Here is a 22002-nt window from a genome sequence, read left to right as displayed (position 1 = left end):
TGGCAGCCCCATGTCTCTTCTCACAGAAGCCACCCCTGCAGTCTCCCCTCCCTACCTCAGCTACCAACACCTTGACACCTGCACTCAATCCATTTGGTCAGGTCTAGTTCAACCCACCAAGAATGATTCTGTGGTTGACTCAAGTTAATTGAGAACATAGTTAGATTTCAGTTAAGGTAAATTAAAATACAAGCAGAAACGTAAAATAGAAGCTACTCTTTTTCAAAATATTTTTTTAAACTTCAGATTTATTGTCTGTGAGTTCTGAAACTGCCAAACAAATACAATGATTTTTATGAGAATTTAGTTAGCAGCAAATACTGTTTTAGTTTTCTTTATCACATAGAACCTCTACTGAAAAGGGCATATTAGTCCTGAAAAATATTCCTTCTACATTCATTTGTGTAGTTAAAATTGACAGTCTAATTTTTCTGACACACTTAAGTCATTCCCAAGTTTAGTAAGTTTTTTTGCTTAAACAAAATACAATTTGCATGCAAACAGATCAGGAATTGTTTCAGTCACTTTCTACACTTTCCTTCATGGAGATATTCTTTCTAATTATAGAAGGACACCTTTCTATACAGCAATAACTTTAAACATCATGATTTTAAGACACATTCAGAGATGTGTCTTGTCTATGTTTGCTCCCCACATACACCGGTTGCTGAAAGTGGCTAATTTGCCTGATTTTTTTTCTCCAGCATTTAGTGTAATTTTCAATCCCATATTTCCCAAAACTGAGTCATTGCTGTTTGCAAAAATTTTAATCCCCTGGCTGTTTTTCAGCATCTGGGTCCAGGAATATACTCTGGCTACAGTCTGACTGCATGTCACAAGATGACATGGGTGCATTTATATATGAAATCTGACCATGGAGAACAGAAAGGACCCATGACAATTCCTGGATGGAATACTTAAGGAAAAGGGCAGTAAATTACAGTCTCCAACAGTTTTAATTGTCTTGTATTGAGCATGACCAATGCTATACAACCATGTAGGAAGGAAGACCACTCACTACTGGTTTTGCTATTGCAGCTCTGAAGACAGTCATGACTTGTGTGGTTGTGAGGAAGTCAGGGAGGCTGTCACAGCAAAACAACACTATAATAATGAGGGATTTCAATTCTTCTCATTTAAATTGTATAAGTATTATAACAGTGATTAATGTAGAAACTTGAATTTTTTTAATCATCATTAGGCAGTGATTCCTGAAGAAGTCAGACAACAAATACTCAAGAGCAGAAGCGATTTTTCATCAAGTTCAGAGCAGCATGCAGGCTTCACAAAAAAAAATGCCAAGAACCATTTTGCATGGCCTTAGTATACTTCTATTCAACATGATTGATGGTATTCCATTTTCCCCATTGATACAAGTATTTTTGTTTAAGCCATCGTTATATTTAAGTAACTTTGTTACAAGAGACACCATTGGTTCCAATGCTGAAGTCTTAATTATGGCAAGGTATTAGAGTAGAAATATTAACTATTTATAACTTTTTAGAAAATTCTTGAAAGTTTCCTATTTATTTAAGGAAAAATATGCAGTCATAAAGCACATTTCCAGAATGCAAACAAGTACTGTTTTCATGAAGGGGAAAAAATGGTCAGAAAACATTTCAGAGAGCAGTTATCCTTGCTCATTACAAACGCACACAAGCTTTACTCCCTTGCTGCTCAGTGACTAAGAAGTAGTTTCAGGAGCATCAGTCCATTTTCACCAAAGACAGTTTATTTCAAGCACTACAACTGATTCACACTATTTTGTCTCTGCTTATCACTGTATCCTTTTAAAATGTGGGCTACTAAAAAAAAAACCAAACAACAACCAACATTTCAGTTTACTCCTTAAGCACCCCCCCTCACAGTTCACATTCAGAGAATCGCTTTGGTTATGTGGTTATGGCTTAAGTAGTTTCTTCCCGTTTCAGGCTGATTTTTTATATAGCCACTTCAGTTGTTTGGCAGAGTAATCCCTAAAGGTCACATCTCAAAAATATTATCCACAGAGGGTTTATACACATTAGCGATATAAACCTCTTCACTAATTCACAACAACCTTTCAGACTCTCTGTACTGTTGCACTAAATAATGTAACAGTAAATTTTATGATAAGCAGAGCAATCAGAACTACCAGAAGATAATCTACAGCCTGCTTACTGCAAGACACTATACAAAAGAAAACAACTCTCTTGATAAATTGCAGCAAACTATAAGGAAACCAGAAAATCTTGAGTTCCAAAAAACCCTCTTTGGAAGTAATTCCATGACCACTCTAACAACAAATGTCTCTCTCTTGGTTGGGTTCCAGCTGAAAGCTGTGACAGAAATTATCCTGTATTCATGGTATTCATAAAATGGTTACTTCCAGTATCTACCAAAAAGCAAATACATGTTATAATTTTTCTATCAAGAGAAAGCATTCATTTGGGGCTGTTTCCTTCCACCTAGCTTCCAGAAAGTAACTACTAAGAAAGCCACTGCTCATTAAGCCATTGGTTTAAAAACTAAGAGGGAAATGAAATAAAAGATTAGAGGAAAACAGAGGAAGTATGATCTCCTGAAGCCTTGTTCCTTTATTTTTTAATGTATTTATTCATTTTTGCAAGTGCCCCAACAATGACTGCCATTTGGCATTCAAATGCCTCAGAACTTTCCATAAATCCTATCTGAACTTCAATTTCCCTGACTGAACCAAGGTTTTTCAAACTACATCATTTAAATGAAGCCACTGAAAATTATCCACAACAATAGACTAGAGTTTTACAGTAATTTTAGAAACAGCTTTTGCCTTATTTACAAAGCAAATAATCCCCAGAAATACCAGAAAATGAATAAACCCACCATCTTCTATGAAGATATGACAATACCACTTCTTCCTCTTTTAACAGTGAACCTCAAAGCTAGAAAAATCTGGAAAAGAATTGAGAAAAACTAAGCAAGTTTCTCCTGTAGTCCTGCTTTCCATGCACTTTCATTTTAATATCTTTAAAATGCAAGAACTGCCTGAGGATAGGTGATTCTTTTTTCTCTTTCTAGATTCAATCATTTCAATCATTACCATGTGTTCTCTTCGGAATCAGTAGAAAATAATACTCATTGTATGGAAAAAGGAAATTCCTCTTGCAAGGTATTTTTTCTGATCCGATTTCTGTACAGGAAACCCATTACAGTGCCCAGAAAGTCTTGTCTGCAGGATTAATGCAGACACACTGAGATGCTAAGGAAATTAATTAAGGCTTTAAATACGTTACCTTGTCATGGAAGAATGTCAACTGAAGACGTAAATCACTACAGAGGGAATTATAACTCTTAGGGTCTTTTTCGAAATTTTATCTCAAGACAGCCATGCTTAAAGGTTGGGATACATCTCACAAAGTTAGACTTATGTACGTGAATGAGTTTGGACTCTCTCAGAGTCAGGGCCAAAACCAGAACTTATCCATTCAAAGTAGTTATCTACCTTTATGACACGATTCATCTCATCCTAAAAAAAGCATCCACCTTAGATGACTCAAAAATTTGGATCTTCTCGGACTACAGAGTCTAAGAAACCAGGTCAGATGTCAAATTCTGGTCTAGAGATTAAAAATCAATTACATTAATTCTAAGCAAAAGATGCATATGAATTTCTTCCTTCCATTTCTTTTCCAGAGGCTTCAACTCAAATTTGTTTCTTCCACCACCTGGTGGATAAATGTGTTTCAGATGACCTTCTGATAACAAGTACCAGAATGAGAAAGTCCAGCATTTCCACTTGGGGTACAATGGTTTACTAAGATTTCATAAAATAACACCTCTAATGCACATGAGACTTCTGGCTATGACAATTATCAGCATTTTCATAACTGGAAAGCACAGAGGCAGTTTGACTCTAAAGAGAAATTAGTGTATTTCCGCAAAAATTATGACAGTATTCATGACCTAAGTAAATTTAAGAAATACTTTTTTTCTCAATACTTTGGAGAATTTTAAATTCAAGACAACCTTTGCCATCTCTTCTGTACTGAAATAGAGAAAATTATTTTTGACTGTTTGAAAACTCACTTTCTTCAAATAATAAGGTTCTCAGATCTGGCCCATAGAAGAGAGACAGAATAAAGAAAGAAGCATGCAAATATTCAGGTTTCTTTTATTGGATAGAATCTTTCATATTCTGCAGTAAAACATTCTTTGCTAATCTTTCTCTCTCCTTTTGTAGCATGTTGAGACAGCCTGTGATGTAGAAAAGAAGAATTAAATTTTTACAGTGTTGAAAGTTTTTCAGCTGAAGGGAACTTTAACAACTAGAGCACTTCATTACCAGTCACTGATAGCACTTTTAAACAGGCTGAAGTCTATTTTCACTACAGACGGTTTTGATGTTAAAAAAAAAACCTAAAAAAAATTAGATGTTACTATTCATATTTTCTTGGTAATAAATTTTACCCAGATTCTTCCTGCTCCTGAAGTTATTTTCAGTAATTGTCAGCATTTCTATCTCTCTCCTTCCCTGCCATTGTGAAATCTTATTTCTCAATAAAATATTCCACAGTCTATCATCAACCCATTATTTTCCCCTTATCAAACATTCTTTAGCATGAGAAATAGCATAACAGAATTCATCAGTGAAACAAGAAATCCCGCAACTTAAAATCATAAGCTTACGAAGCAGGATTAAAACAATGATTAGACCACCATCTTAACTAAGTTCTTAAAATTTATCATTTCCTTCAATGTACAAACTTAGAATTTCAGAATCGTAGAGCTTTGATTCTGCCTTATGCAGTCTAATACATTCCCCGCACTCAGACAGTTAACTTTCACACAGAAAAGAAAGAAAGTATACAAATGAAGCACCAGAGAAAAATCTGGGATGCTGGACAGAAATCACTGATTTTGCCTTACAGTTTCATGGGAACTTCTGAAAATAGGCTTTTGTATGTGCATCTTTGTATGCATGACTAAAAGGATATAGCAGGATATTACCACGAGTTGAAATAAAAGCAAATGCTTGCTGCTGCTGCATTAGCAAAATTATGCCTCACTTTTTTTTTTTTAAAACTTTTTTTATTATTTTTTAAATTGGAGTAACAAAACCAAAGCACTCAGAACTTCCAATCACAGCCTGGTAAGAACTATCTTTATGTGATATTCTATATCACATTCTATCTATCACATATTCTATAGACTACTTTAAGCAAAGTAGTCTACTCCTGTACATAAGTCAATGTTTTGTTCCCAGTACAAGGCTCAGCATACTGGTGAACTTGACTCAAGCTTCTGACCTACTGCCAGGTTTTAGGAAGTGGTTAATCCTTGTGTGGCTGAAACTGTGCTCTATTGTATTTGGAGGTTTAGTGGGAATAGTGTGCCTCAAAGAGAGTGTAGGTCATTAACACTTCTCTCCTATTCTATTTCAAATCCAGAGATTTTAATCAAACATGCTACCAATTAATGTTATTCATTCCCAGCAAGTAAACATCTTAATCATCCTTCCATTTGTGACCAAATTAAAAATCCAGAAGTCTCAAGATACCTGTATAAGTTTTTCCTCTTAAGTTAGGTAATCTCTTTAGCAGCTTTTCAAATCAATATTAACAGACAGGCAGATAGTGGTATCTTTGCAGTAGAATATTGCAAGTTGTTTATGGGTTTTCTAAATAGAGCAAATTCTTTCAGTTATCAAAAATCTGAAGGATATGAAGATACCCAATAGGGTTTTTTTTTAATTAATTTTAAGCAAAAGTCCTCCTCTAGATTTTTTATAGAGTATTAACCTCCAATACTCTACAAATCTTTACATGAACCATCTCTATTTTCAGAAAGCCTTTTTATAATTATATATATATTTGTACATGTATTACAATGCTGAAGGTACAGATTATGGAATATTATTGTAGGAACTGGGATTCTAAGATAAAAGCAGAATATTTTGATCTGGGTCTACCCCCCAAGGACTTGGGGGTGCTGGGGGATGACAAGCTGGACACGAGCCAGCAATAGGCGCTCACAGCCCAGAAGGCCAACCGTATCCTGGGCTGCATCCAAAGAAGCGTGGCCAGCAGGTCAAGGGAGGTGATTCTACCCCTCTACTCTGCTCTGGTGAAACCCCACCTGGAATACTGCGTCCAGCTCTGGAGCCCTCAGCATAAGAAAGACACGGACCTGTTGGAGCGGGTCCAGAGGAGGGCCACGAAAATGATCAGGGGGATGGAACACCTCTCCTCTGAAGAAACGCTGAGAGAGTTGGGGTTGTTCAGCCTGGAGAAGAGAAGGCTTCGGGGAGACCTTATTGCAGCCCATCAGTACTGAAAGGGGGCTTATAAAAAAGATGGCGGCAAACTCTTTAGCAGGGCCTGTTGCGACAGGACAAGGGGGAATGGCTTTAAACTAAAGGGGGGTAGATTCAGACTAGATGTAAGGAAGAAATTTTTTACGCTGAGGGTGGTGAAACACTGGCACAGGTTGCCCAGAGAGGTGGTGGATGCCCTATCCCTGGAAACATTCAAGGTCAGGTTGGACGGTCAGGTGTGAGCAACCTGATCTAGTTGAAGATGTCCCTGCCCATGGCAGGGGGGTTGGACTAGATGACCTTTAGAGGTCCCTTCCAACCCGAACTATTCTATGATTCTATGATTCTACGATTCTATAGGCACAGAAACAAACCTCCTCCTTTGTCAGGAGGTCCTAAGGAAAAGGACTATTTTCCCATTTCTATTTGATGCATGACAAACCAGTTAATAACTATTGTTTTATGTGATCTCCGATGCTGTAAAAAGATAGCTGTAAAGGAGAAAAAACTTTTAACTGGCTAACAAATTTTGTTTACATGTGTTTTGCTACCATATGGCTCTTTGCAACAGTCCTTATTTTCCTTGCTTTCAACAGAAAAGCATTACTGGAAGTCCAAAAGATGGCATATCTGCTTTTATGTGACACATATGCTGAGGTCATAGATAAAACATTTTTACTCACAGAACACACTTGAAGCAGAGCAACAACAGGACATATAGAAAAAACATTCATAATGTTAAAGATCCCTTGACCCATTTCAGCTGAGAAATCCACTCAACCAAGTACATTTCACAATGTCAAGATTACTCAGTAGTATATTGTCAGCTCCAATGCATTTTCCATTACCATGTGCCCTGGGCTTCATTAAAACAGGGAGACAACATTACCAATGACAAGGCAACAGAGGTCTGTGGCCCTTTACAACATATGCAGAGCTCCTTACCCGGTCAAAGCAGATACAAGCAGATGCGTACTCTTTTGCAGTCTTCATTCTTATTTCATATACAAGGCCTTTTGACTGCTTTAAGATCATCTGGTATTCCCTAACGTTGTCTTTAAGAATGAATCTTTGTAAAAAGTACAGCAAGGAAATAACACTTCCCAAATCTTCCCCCCTCTTTTTTTTTTTCCCCTTAATTTTTTATTTCTTAATGAAAACTATGGTCAGATGTAAATATTTCAGAATATAAGACTTCAGAAAGCTCCATTGCTTGATAATAGAAGTAATGAATATTATTTTTAGAAGGTTGAACTGTCAGTGGTGTCACCAGCTACCATATACAATTTCTCCCCAAGAAGCATACCAGAAAACCTCTGAATTCAACTTTGTCTGCAAAGGTCTTCTGTGCTGGCTTACATATTAGAAATATAATAGCCTACTTTTTCTCCTTGGGGTGAAAGATAATAGTCTTCACTATTGAAAGAAAATATGGAATATTTTGGACAACGTGGAATTGTTTATTTTTACATCTTGTCTACTGAGATGCTGATATTACCGAGATGCTTATCTTTTACATGTTCAAAAAGAAACTGAGTGACTCAGAGTCAGATTCACAGTCTAGACACTGAGGAAAACTGTTCAACTATTTTTGCTAGAATAAGCTCTTGAGAAATATCACATGATCTGTTCTATACTCCAAATACTTTCAGACCTTCCATATACTGGTCCTTACGTCTAACAGTTGCTAAACTACCTACAATGCAGTTACTAGATAGTTATTTATTATTCAAGTTCAGTATTTCAAATGATATTATAATCTGCAAATCCATTGTGGTAGAAAATTTTACAATTTCTTTTGTAACGTATGTGCCCTGCTCCCAATTAAATCCCAGTTATTATAAGTCTTCCCACTGATAAGAGGAAGGGCCTGTTTTGTCCTTGAGTCTCTTAACGCAGCACCCTTCAAGTCATTTATTTCCATGAAACCCTGTAAAAGTTACTGATTGTTGAGTAGTCTCTTGATAATTAAATTGCTCACAGGTCAATGAGGCAGTAATAAAGCTATTCAGAAATATGGAAGAGAAAGTGGTTTTAGAAGGAGGCTAGTGAATTTGCTATATTTGTTGACTATTTCTATTTGCTTGAGACTGCAAAGAAAAAACAGGACTTTCATCTTATCAGTAGGAAAATAAGAAATGCAGTTTAATTTTGGGGGCAAATATTTCTCAAAAGGAACTGTAAAGTAAAATATTACAACAGGAATATAGATCAAACTAGCAACCACTTGAAAAACCTATTTGTATTACAAATTCATTCAGATAAAAGCTTACTTATTGCATTACAATTACATAGCCAATAAATTGTATACTTTTCACTGTTATTTTTGAAGGTATTTCCACAGCCCTTCGCTTGCTCTGCGTCTCAGAGCTGTGCTATGAACTAAAGACAAAGTACATGATATGGCATGATGGCATATCCAGCACTTAGAGCTGCAATTTGTACTGACAAACAGTAAAGCAATAGTTAAAGGGTTGTGCTTTTACTGTTGTACTTCAATGCTTCAACAATGCTAATACAAGTCCACCCCTGCTATATGTAGTTCCAGTAGAAGGAATGCTTAGAGATAAGCAGAATTCATATGCCAGAACATGAACAAGACTTGAAGAGACTAATTCAACACATTTTTCCTGTATTTTTTTAAAAAATGAGAATTTTAAGACTCAAATAAAAACAGCAGGGAGAGGGGACATGATTAGGAGTTATTAATTCCTTTTAAGGGATTTATCTTTTTCTTGTTTTGAACAGTACTGCTAAGAGCTAACAACTGCTCACTGACTAGCTTCATACAGGACATAATTTTAGAAGTCAGTGTCTGAACCAAAACCATCCACTAATCATACATTCCACAGAAACACTCAAAATGCACAGCTGCAGAATACCTTAACAGAGCAGGTGATAGTGCTCAGGAAACACAAATTAGATACAATGGCTTTGATAGTTTATGTGAGTATATATTTACATGCATTTTCTATTGTTACTTTTGAAATAGAAGCAAAAGCAACCCAGAAATTAGATATTAAAATATATATAACTGATGACTTATTATTAATGTAAATTTTTCTGACCGTCAGAAAAGGATTTTTTGTTTTGCATTACCTAGCTCATATACACAGGTTCAAATACTGACAGGATACTGAATATTCAGACCAGCAAATATACAAAGACAGTTCTCAAACACAATCTTCTGTTGTCACTAAAGATATGGTTAAAATAAATAACATATCCAGCAATCTTGCAACTTGATAAATCATTAAATTGGCAATAGGACTGAAGGCCCCTGCAGATCTGAATTTGTTTTCCTAAGCAGCTGTGTAACAGACACCAGACACTATGACAGTTTCCCAACTGAAAATTTACTGCTGGTACCAAGCTGGTGCCATTAGTTTAAGAGGCAGCTCCAGACATAAAGCTGTCCAAATATTTATGGCTAAAGTCCAGTAATAACATCCTGTAACAATTAACTTCTTTATTTTTGTGAATCCTATAGATTTTTGTCTTATTTAACCAAAAGTATTCCAGGATTTGAGAACCAAAAGGTACCTGAAAAAACAATCCTTTTTTATTTTATTTTCTAACCATTATAAGGTTTTTGTGCAGCTGAAATAATGATTTCTAAGCCTGATCTGGCATTTTTCTTGACTATTCTCAGCAACACAATATCAAACATAGCTCTTGTGACTTGTCTCCCCCATGCCTTTAAAAAAAAAAAAAAAAAAAAAAATCCCACACACTGACACTCTACTAGGCAAAACATTTCTAAACTTTAGGGCATGATAGAAAACAAATATCTTCTCATACTCCCTTGACATGAGCCATATCAGCAAGGGCAATAAAATGAACTCCAAAACAGTATTACCACTGTATACAACTACTGGGTACAGACAGGGTTAACGACTTCATGAACTACAACACTGACAGTTTTTTCCCCTCTTCTCTGTGCTACACATATGGTAGAACCCATTACTGTTGAGATACAGAAACATGCAAAGTCAAGATCAAACAAAGAAGTTATCAAATGGAAAACAGTCTGAGTCTCATTATCACTTAATAATAGTGCCAAAAACTCGTGTCATCAGTGCAAATTAAGGAAAAATACGGAAAACATGACTGGGATGGATTAAACGAGGTTTTTATCAGGCTACACAGTAAAGTATAAGAAACTGGATAATTACTTCACTTAAAAAGGACAGCAGAAATGCCTTATATAACTTCACAGTCTATTTATTATTGGGCTAGCACAAACAAGCACAAGACCCAGAAAAATGACAGCAGGGACAAGTTCATTAAACCAAGAATCAGATGTTTATTGCTAGAAGGGAGCACACAGACACTTCATCTCCTGCTGCTGCTACTGCTGCTACCGCACTCAGACTTGTTTTTTGTTAAGGGGAGAGAGGACACAGCTCAGATGTATTCCCAGATTCAGTTTCTGAAAGAGCATTCCCTACTGTTCCTCAAAAGATCCTTCTGCTCCTATATGACATGTGTTTGTGATGGTGTGCTCCCCCCGCCCAACCTGACCTTTATCTCCTGTAATCCTGCTTAAGTGATAACTACCCGGGGCAGTCGTTAATGGGTGCTGATGGTGATACTTCATCCATTAACGAAGTGGATTCGGGAGCCAGATAACCACACAATAGCCCTTCGTTATTGTGAGAAAGATGCCCACCTAACCACAGTTATCGGTATGTAAATATGACTATGAGTCAATCATCTTACCCCTATAAATAGTGAGCAGCCCAAGAGCCCTTTGAGCTCTCCTGCACAGCAGTGGGCTGCATGCCAGGATCTCCTCTTGAGTAGGGATACCTCTCAAGGTTACTCCTCGAGGTTGAGAGATTCCTTGCTGCAACAGATACTTGGGTAAGTGACTAATAGCATGCTAAACTTTGAAATCTTAGCTAAGTGATATAAAGGATTGATTGCGCATATATAATCCTTTAGACATAAACCATTGACCAAGACTAGGACTAGGATTGGATCCAGCCGCACCTGAACTCCTCTCTAAGAAGTTAAGAAGCCAAGGGGGTCCTTTCTGAACCTCATGACTCAACGGGAGGGTCTCCCTGACAGTTTTGTCTGACCCTGTCCTCTATGCAGTAAATAATCAAGTGTACCTTGTCATCGAATCTTGTTCACTGTCGCATTTACCACTGAACTTTGTTAATTCAGGCTTTAACTCACTGTTTTGTATCAATAAAGTATTGTTGCTTCTCTCTTATGAGTGAAGTGCAGTTTCACTCCATCTGTGACAGTGTTTTATCCCAAAGTAAAAAGTAAAACTCAGTATACAGCCAATAACATATAAGTACTACGTGTTGTTGATCATAACACATTTGTTGCTCTTTGTTTACCCTATTCTTTGCTTGGTGATATTTAAAAAGATGCTTATGAAAAAGTGGACACACAAGGAACATAGTAGCCATTAGTATATTTTCTGAAGTTTGTATGTGAAGACTGGAATCATGTTCCTCCACAACTGCAATACAGATAAAATAATCACGAAGAATCAATTAACTACTAAAAGATGTAACTGCAGCTATGGATAATTAGATGTTATTAAGAGATATAGACTAAACTTAACAGCTTGATCAATTTTTCAATCTTTCATATATATGTTATAATTACTAATGTCATCATCATTTGGTTGATTTGCTTAAGATATTTTAAGTCTTTTGCTGAAATTAGCTAAAGTGAACCCATACCAACAAAGATGGCAAATATCTCCATCATTACTCATTCCCCATACATAGTAATAGCTTAGAATAATGAGTGAGGAATGTAAGGAACTGAAGATTTTATAATTTTTAAAAGAAAAATGTTCAGAGGGTTATATTATTTATGTCTAAAATACTCTAAATTCAAGAGAGCAGTCAGATATTAACAACCTGAGTTATTTACATTGAAAACAATCAAGCAAAATCTTTTCAAAAGTCAGCAGCTCAAATTTACATTCAGCATACCACAAGAGTCATCACAAAGGTGTGAAAAAAGTTGAATATTTTCCTTAGTTGTACCAAGAGTAATGGTCTTTAAAAAAAAAAAGCACACCATTAAAAAATACACATTACTGTAGCAGAAATTTTCCACATGTTAGCTTTGCCATTCAAATCTGAACAAAAATCACTATTAAAATGACCTGGGTTTGGCAATGTTCACTGCATGGTATTTTAAGTTGAATGAGACATGACTGGAAGCTCACAAATAATAATTTTGAACAACCGAAGAAAAATAACTATTTTTCCTTTGAAAGGATCACAGAGAGCATTATCAAGAATTAAAACATCTTAGCTGCATAATCACAAATGTCTTACAACAAAAGGTCACTGTGAGTTACGTAGGCATACTTTGGCCTAAAAAGTTCAATTTGCAAACACATTTTTCCTTTTGAATCTCTAATCTCCACTAATCTCTGACTCTGGGAGACCACTAATCTCTAGGTCTCTAACTTTCTTCTAAATAACACTTTATACCATCCACCAATTTTCCCCACACCTTCTTATTTTTTCCCTTTTTATCGTTAATACACTGGTTCACTGGTAGTGAACACCAGATAGACATATAAGCCTGCTTACATTTCACTCACTAGCAAGATTCAATCAAAAAGATCATAGATAATGTCAAGTTGGAAGGGACTCATAAGGATCATCGAGTCCAACTCCCTGCTCCTCACAGGACTATCCGAAACTAAACTATATGACTAAGAGGGTCATATCCAGACACTCCTTGAACTCTTACAGGCTTGGTGCTGTGACCATATCCTTGGGGAACCTGCTCCAGTGACTGATCACCTTCTCAGTGAAGAACCTTTTCCTAATGTCCAATCTGAACTTCCCCGACGCAGCTTCATTCCACTTCCTCATGTCCTATTGCTGGTCACCAGAGAGAGGAGATCAGCACCTCCCCCTCTGCTGCCCCCCTTGAGGAACTTGTAGACTGCAATGAGGTCACCCCTCAGCCTTCTCTTCTCCAAGCTGAACAAACCGAGTGACCTCAGCCGCTCCTCATAAGTCTTGCCTTCAAGTCCTTTCACCATCTTGGTCGCCCTCCTCTGGACGCACTCTAATAGTTTGATGTCCTTCTTCCATTGAGGCGCCCAAAACTGCACACAGTACTCGAGGTGGGGCTGCACCAGTGCAGTGTAGAATGGGACTATCACCTCCCTCGACCAGCCAGCTATGCTGTGCTTGATGCACCCCAGGACACAGTTGGCCCTTTTGGCTGCCAGGGCACACTGTTGACTCATAGTCAACTTGCCATCAACCCAAACTCCCAGATCTCTTTCCGTGGGGCTGCCTCTCCAGCCTCTCGTCCCCCAGTTTGTATGTATAAGTAGGATTACCCTGTCCCAGGTGCAGAATCTGGCACTTGCTCTTGTTAAATTTCATACGGTTGGCGATTGCCCAGCTCTCTAGTCTATCTGGATCTCTCTGTAATGCCTCTCTACCCTTGAGGGAGTCCACAGCTCCTCCTAGTTTAGTATCATCAGCAAACTTACTTTATGTACATTCAACTCCTGCATCCAGAATAGAGCTGAATCTTCCACTGCTTTTTCATGTCAGAAGAGAGGATGGAAACCTGTCCCTTATATTTTTCTACATACCTTTTCAACATCAGGGGAAAAAACCAAACAACAACAAAACAAAGAACCAACAGCTAACATTTTAAAATTTGCTGTGGAATGGGTTGAGCTTTCTCACCTCTTCTGTCTGAAAAGGAAAGGGAAAAGGCTGGAATAAAGCTCCTACTACGTATCTTATTCTTGCAGACAAGTTTGTTTGCTTTTTCCCCCCCAATATTATGAACATCCTGATTGCAGAATAGCTCTGCAGAATTTATTCTATGCTGCATATGTAGCCTATTTTGGGAATTTATATCAAAACACAGTATCTTCAGATAACACTTGATTAATCACAATCTTTCCTTAGCTGATTTTGTTTAGAGGAAAGTTATAAGCAGAAAGACATACAGCTTGCTATTTTTAAGAGGAAGTTAGTAAGGTTACATACTCTGTGAAGACATTATCAAGCTTCACAGACAAGATACAAAGTCAATGTTTCAAAATAGGAACAAGACAATTTTGTCAAACTACTTTAGGACTTGTGTATAAGAATTTCTTAAGAAGATGAAAGGACACAGAAGAAGCCTGTTACAGGAGATGCCTAGTATTTTCATCTGTGTTTTAAGATGCATTCATCATCAGTATAAATACAATTGGCTAGGGCAGGTTTTGTTAAGTTCACTTGCTTAAAAACTAAGCAAAGTGCCTGCTTTAAGATACACTGCTGATGTAAAAAGCATTCATACTAGTCAATATAAGCGACAAAAATAGCAAGAACCATCATCTCTGCATGAATCAAAATACAAGAGTTTTAACTTACACAACACAGCTTTTACAGGAAATACTTAAACGTAGTCCATATCTTAACCACTTTGGTTATTGAAATGGAGATCAAATTCTGAAACAATGTTTTGAAAGCTGCTCATGGGACAGACTTAAAATATCAACAACCTCAGAAACAAACTGACTACTTCTCATGGAACAGACTTGAAATATCAGCAACCTCAGAAACAAACGAACTTGATATATAACGTAGAAAACCAATGTTTGGTGAATAAAAATATTTACTTTTCAAAATATAATTGCTAAGATGGATTCCCTAGTAATCTGTTTCAAGATGTATCAATCATCAGTAACTTCAGAACACAAACTAAAAAACCCAAACCTTTTCTGACTACCGCATATGGTTGCAGAAGAGTAGGGCTTTATTGAATAGTGGCTTCCTTTCTACATAATATTTTCAAAATATCGAGACAGCAAATATTTAATTAACAGAAACAAATTTTAAAGTGTTCATAAATTACGTGTGCTGTTTTGACAAATATTAAGTTACATTAAAATAATGTTTCACCACTGAATGCATACTCCCTTTTTGTTCTAATACAGTAGCACTTTGCAGTTTTTATTATGTTAACAGCCAGAGAAGAGAGTGTTGTTACACAATGTGCCATTAAGAGATATTTGAGTATGTAATTAGGAGAGGTGATAAATATACAAAGTAAAATTACAGAAGTAGTATGCTGAAACCTTCAAGCAAGATTCCTCACTTACGTACCAGTAATTCTACTTTTCAGTCTATGAACAGATTTATTATCATGAACCAAATTGTTATAGTTTCACAAATTCATATGTTTTCAAATAGGTACAGAATTTACTTTTCCTTTGGAAATGTTTGCAGTTTTTTATTTATAGAGAAAAAAAATAGGTGGCAAGCACCATGATTTACAACACTGAATAGCAAATAATTACACCAGACATCTGGAAAACCACCAATGTTTGAGAGTTTTTCAGTTGTTGGCTAAACAACTGCAAGTATCTTTGCCAAAACCAGAATAAAATGTCTAATCAAAAGTGACTTTTGCATACAGAAAATAATGTATTCACTAATCTATTTTAAAAGGAAAGTTCAACCAATTATAGCAAAGACTGCGACTATATCTATTCACTTGTGCAACCCAGTTTTCAGTTCCAATCTCCTTCAGAGCTTACAAGCTGCATCTCATGCTTTAGCACGTAGCAAGCCTGTTCCTCCTCCAGTGGTTCACCCAAATTCAGTTCTAGAGATGAAAGATAGTATACTAGCAAGCAATGCTGTACTTGTTTTACTGTGCATTTCTTCCACAAGTTCCACTACAGACACCCCATACGTTGCTGGTACAAGGGGAACTATTTGACTGCACACAAGACGGACACTCAGGAGGCACTCACGAAACCTTCACCTATGAGGTAGCAAGTCCCTGTCATCTTTGACTCTCATATCTTACTTGCTGCTCCAACCGTGAGCACCGCTTGAGATGCTCCTCTTTTGATTCTACACAGGGCAAAATATCACCATCTTGAATTAGACCATCCCCTCTAACAGTTTTTCACTCCACAAAGCAGTAAGGTTACAAAGCAGAGAGCTTTATGATGCTCAACTACAGCATAAGCAGACAGTTTTTTTCATACATTTCTCCTAGGTAAATATAAGGGATACAGGATTATTAGTTCAATCTTGAGACATGCCCTACTATATTTAAACATTAAGAGACCCGATGCTAAGTTTTAGACTCATTTTTACATTTTGTTAAATTCTGGTTCTTCCCACCAGAAACTCACCACAAGGTGAGCCACTGAGAACAGCACAAACATATAGAAAACTGCATTTATTAGTGACTTAACAGGCAAATTGTAGGAAATTGCATGCAAATATAGCATATGGATCACGGTGTGGAAAAAGACAGTGTATATATATACAAAGGCATACATACAAAGGAAATACAACAGTTGTTCAACATCGCCTTATAGTAAAGAATGTTTTAGAAATGGTCTCTGAGGGAAAATTACTTAGGCTCTCAGCAATGCAGAAAGTAGGGCAGATAATATACAGAAATGGACAAAATTAAAACGATTATGTGAAGAACAAGGAACCTTTCAAACATGACTGTGTAAGGAAGTACAAAAGATGGAGTTAAGGTAAAATAGACAAGTCTATTACATATAAGTCTAAATGATAGTGATATCAGTCATGTCATCCTGATAAAACTTCAATATGCAGAAGATGTATAAGTCATATTTTAAAGATATGAGTATCTAGAGTTTGAATACACATTTTGGATATATATTAAAAGGTAATTTGAACTCATGATCTTTCCAGAAGATATAAAAGCTGTAAATACTCTAAATCTCTGAAACAGAAATCAGCTACTTATTGAGATACCTTTAATTCAGTGCATGCACATTAAAACTCTGGCCCCAAAGCTGGAAAAAAATTGCTTTAGAGCATGTACATACAGGCAGTTCTTATGCTATTCCAATAGAGCACAAAGGTAACATTAAAACATAAATAAAGGATTTTGATTCAGTTTATGATGTATCTCGCAAAATGTTACATTCTTGTGCAAAAAAGTAAAATTAATTTACAGTCAAATGCATGGAAAAATGATTCTCCACTTAGAGAAAAGAACGTAATTTCTACTAACCTTCAGGATCAAGGAGTTTCTCTATGCCCAGGTGTTGCCTAGCTATGTTGAATGCATGGTCTAATCGTTGTACAGGTGACTGCTGAGAAGCAACAGCATTCCAATCAAATAGGTCTGGTCTAAAGCAAAGATAGAGGAACAGTAAGTTTCTTCTTTTTTAGCATTAGATTTAGTTACATATTTCTACGGCTATCCATCAGCATCAGCTACTACTTTTTTATTTTCTTAATGAAAGAACTTGTGCAGTCAGCACTGGAACTAATGAAGCTTGGTTTCTAATGGGTTTGCATCTTATTCTCATGCATGTTCATCACCATCACATTAACCACATTTCTTATTCTCCACTAAGTCCCAACAGTCTATAACCTCACTCCCCCAAACCGGCTGTTTTCACCCATAGTGCTCTGGCTCCTGTCACTGCCCAAAATGCCTGCAGCAGGCTTGCTCCCCTCTTCCAGTCCTGAAGAGTGCCTGGGTGAGAAGGATCATGTTCTGTGGCCGTGCACACTGGGACTGGCTCGTGGCAGGCCAAGCAGGACAGATAACTACTGAGGTCATTTTGCAGCCTTCCTCCTCTCTCCATCCACCAGTTTTTCACTTCACTTCACTTCACTTCCTATTTCTAAGAATGTAATTGCTTCTGAGATTACCAGCTCGTTATATCCAATTGAAATTGGTCAACAGGTTCAAAAATTCATGACCTGGGAACGTACGCAGCATAGCTGCACATGCCACTTTTCTTATCAAAACATTTAGAAAAATACACACTTTTCAGATTAGTATAAAACTGTAGTCCAATCATAGGTTTTAGCTGGTAGGAGCAAAAACACTAGAGCACAATTTAAATGCTCTTGCAGGAAAGACAGAACGACCAAAACTGAATTATAGCTCAGACACACAATCTGACCTCTTGTATTATCAGTTGAACCATTTGCAATATAAATAATGTTAATACACTGTGACCTTTGGCATTTCATCTGAGAGTTCTCCATTAGGAGATCAGAATTTGTTATCAGGCACTCTGGAAAAAAAGTTTAATCAGGTATTCTGTAATTAATGTCTATATAATATGAAGAAAAACAACTACACTGTGACTTTGATAGTGTTCTAAATCAGAAAACATTTAAACATATAATTTTACCTACAGATAAATCAAGTATGTTATTTACACAAATTAAAATGTTGCAATTAGTTATGACAGATTTACTTACATTTTTATTAATTTTAAAAGTTCATTTTAAACAGTCTCCTGTAGTTATAATAGATGGCAAAAATGTTCACTACATCACAGTATAATAACGTCAAGAGAACAAAGGAAAAATGCCATTTATGTAGTAGTAATTTCCCAGTTATGCACCTTTGCTGTCCAATTTTTTTCTGAGAGGGGAGTGATTTACATAGTAACAATTAAGTTATTTTAAGGTACTTTGCTTCTCTATGCAGAGGTTCTTAAACATTATTTAAAAATAGAAGTTTCTCCTTCCCACATGCAGAACAACTTGCCGAGGTGAGCAGCTCCAGTGCTGGCATGATCCGCAGTGGAGCGCTTTAGTGTGGTGCACAGGGGGGTTTCCTGAACCGGGGGAACCTCAGGCAGAGCCAAGAGAGGCACGAGGAGCCCGCAGCTCACGCGACAGCGGCTGACAAGACCTGGGAGGGGACAGGACCAATGGCAGCCAAGCCCCACCCCCCCATATAAAAGAAGCCCTTAGGGAGCGTTAGCGACCAGGAGTGCCATGAACAGGGCGGGCAAACAGGGCGTGGCGTGTCAGCAAGGGCATGGCGCAGTAGTTTGCGCAGCGCGGCCGTTTGCGTGGAAGGGCGTGCAGGAAGGGCGTGCAGGAAGGACGCTGAAGCTCTGCCAGCTCGACCAGGGAGCAATGGCATCCACCCAGCAGAAAGCCATGGCTTCTCTAAACTCTGCACCCACCACGACTGACGCAGCTTCCCAGACAGAGCTCCGGTGGGAACACGCTGCCAGCCAGGTGTCAGGCTGCAGGCTGTGCCCTGCTCTTATGCCAGTAGCGGGCGGCAGCAGTGAGCGCACCTGTGGGAGGTGTGCCCAGGTAGAGGAACTCCTCCGCTTAGTGACGGAGCTCCGGGAGGAGGGGAGTAGGTTGAGTAATATCAGGGAGTGCGAGAGAGAGAGAGACTACTGGAATCGCACCCTGCCTTCCCTGAGACAGGCCCAACTGGCAGAGAGGGCACATGACATGGAGGATTCCCTATCCTCTCCGCCCAGCTGAACACAGTGACTTAAGGGATAGGGGGGAACGGTGACAAGTTCCTGCCCGGTGCAGCAGGCGCATCTCCTCTGTGACTACCCCACCTTCCCAGATGCCCTTGCATAATGGGTACGAGGCTCTGCAAGTGGAGCCAACCAACGAGGACGACGGTTGATCTAGCTTGGAGGTGTCACCGAGGTTAAGTCAGCCTATGCCCTGCGTCAAAACTGCTTCCATAAAGAAAAAAAGATGGGTCATTGCCATAGGAGACTCCCTTCTGAAGGGAACGGAAGGCCCAATATGCAGACCGGACTGACTTCTTAGGGAATTCTGCTGCCTCCCTGGGGCCCGGGTTAAAGATGTGAAGAGAAAGCTTCCTACCCTAGTATGGCCCTCAGATTACTATCCATTGTTGATTTTTCAGGTAGGCAGCGATGAAATTGCAACAAGAAGTCCGAGGGCAATCAACAGAGACTTCAGGGCCTTGGGATGACTGGTTAAAGGATCAGGAGCACAGGCAGTGTTCTCCTTCATCCTTTCAGTTGCAGGGAATGAGGAGGGAAGAAACAGAAAGAGCCAGCAGAACAATACCTGGCTCCCAGCCTGGTGTCACCATTAGAATCCTTTATTGGACGCGGGGGGAAACATAGTGACAAAGAACAAGGAAAAGGCTGAGGTACTTAATGCTGCCTTTGCCTCAGTCTTTAATAGTAAGACCAGTTGTTCTCAGGGTACCCAGCCCCCTGAGCTGGAAGACAGGGACAGGGAGCAGAATGAAGCCCCCATAATCCAAGGGGAAATGGTTAGTGACCTGCTACACCACTTGGACACACACAAGTCTATGGGGCTGGATGGGATCCACCCAAGGGTACTGAGGGAGCTGGCGGAAGGTTCAATCGTTTATCAGCAGTCCTGGCTAACCGGGGAGGTCCCAGTTGACTGGAGGTTAGCAAATGTGACGCCCATCTACAAGAAGGGCTGCAAGGGGAATCCAGGGAACTGCAGGCCAGTCAGTCTGACCTTGGTGCTGAGGAAGGTTATGGAGCAGATCATCTCAAGTTGCGCCAGGGGAGGTTTAGATTGGATATTAGGCAAAATTTCTTCACCAAAAGGGTTGTCAAGCATTGGAACAGGCTGCCCAGGGAAGTGGTTGAGTCCCCATCCCTGGAGGTATTTAAAAGACGTGTAGATGTGGCACTTAAGGACATGGTTTAGTGGTGGCCTTGGCAGTGCTAGATTAATGGTTGGACTTGATGATCTTAAAGGTCTTTCCCAGCATAAACAATTCTATGATTCTAACTTCAAAATATTAAATTTAGCTGGGGGCAGGACAGGGAAGGGAGAGGAAATTTAGGTGATAATCTCTGTTTCTAGTCATGGATGCATTAAGTCTGTGATCTCATAGACTGGTTTGTGTACTAAAACACAGACATTTTCAAAATATAGATCATGTCTGCACAATTTTTTCCATCCTCCTTGTACTGGGTATGACTGGGATGGAGTTAACATTCTTCATAGTGGTCCATATGATGCTGTGTTTTGGATTTGTGGTGAAAACAGCGCTAATAACAAACCAATTGTTTGACTTGCTGAGCCATGCTTACACAGGATCAAGACCTTCTCTTTCCCCCCTGCCTCTGCCTCCCCAAGCGAGTAGGCTGGGGGTGGGCATGAAGCTGGAGGGGAACATAGCCAGGACAGGTGACCCAAACTGGCCAAAGGGATACTCCATACTATATAACTGGCAGAGCAATAAATACTGGGGTAAAGGAAGGTGGGGTTGGGAGGTTTTGTCTTCCAAGGTGGCTGCTGCTTGGAGACTGGGCAGGACATCAGTCTGCTTGTGGGAAATGCCGAGTTAATGCCTTTGCATCACTTGTTTTTCTATTCTTTCCTTCATTTATTAAATGGTCTCTATTTCGACTAATGAGTTTTCTTGCTTTTGCTTTTCCTATTCTCTTTCCTGTCCCGGGGGAGCAGGGTGAGAAGCAAGCAAGTGGCTGTGTGGGTGCTCAGCTGCTGACTGGGGTCAACCCACCACACTCCTACACCTTACTCTGTAGGCATATGGATTATTCTTCAATTCTTTTTTCTCTCCAAATTTAACACTTTTTGGCTGGCATATGGCATAGGATACATAAGCTCATAAATCAAATTTAGCAAAGAGAACGCTGTAGTAACCACAAAGCTATCTATTATGACCTTCTTAAAAAGCTCTGCAAGGATGTGTTGCACAAATACTACAGAGACTAGGGTGTAAAAAGATTATTCAGTGACAAAAGCTTTTAGGACAAGGAAAGAAAAGAATGATATCCAAGGGACTACCTCCACCCCCAAATGTTTTTTGCAGGGATTTGGTATGAAGTTCTAATTACACTTGTGCTGCTCAGGGCAATACATTATCTTCATACAATCATGACTCGTTTGGTAAGATAAGATTTTATATACAGGAACATGCTTTCTTCTAACCAGTCAGGA

At 38.5% G+C, this 22002-nt stretch overlaps 1 protein-coding gene across 11 annotated transcripts in view; it reads right to left on the bottom strand.

Annotated features, from left to right (window-relative positions):
- The window catches only part of DMD (dystrophin), a 1394632-nt gene that overhangs the window by 934030 nt on the left and 438600 nt on the right, over nt 1-22002 (bottom strand). For all 11 annotated transcript variants that reach the window (XM_076355694.1, XM_076355734.1, XM_076355779.1 and 8 more), the window contains exon 7: nt 17300-17418. In XM_076355694.1, coding sequence (XP_076211809.1) covers nt 17300-17418 — 119 coding nt within the window. The remainder of the gene's footprint in view (nt 1-17299; nt 17419-22002) is intronic.

This window comes from Aptenodytes patagonicus, chromosome 1, assembly GCF_965638725.1.
Source record: "Aptenodytes patagonicus chromosome 1, bAptPat1.pri.cur, whole genome shotgun sequence".
Taxonomy (NCBI): domain Eukaryota; kingdom Metazoa; phylum Chordata; class Aves; order Sphenisciformes; family Spheniscidae; genus Aptenodytes; species Aptenodytes patagonicus.
The sequence above is the reverse complement of the archived record's forward strand: the minus strand, read 5'-3'. Positions and strand labels throughout refer to the sequence as shown.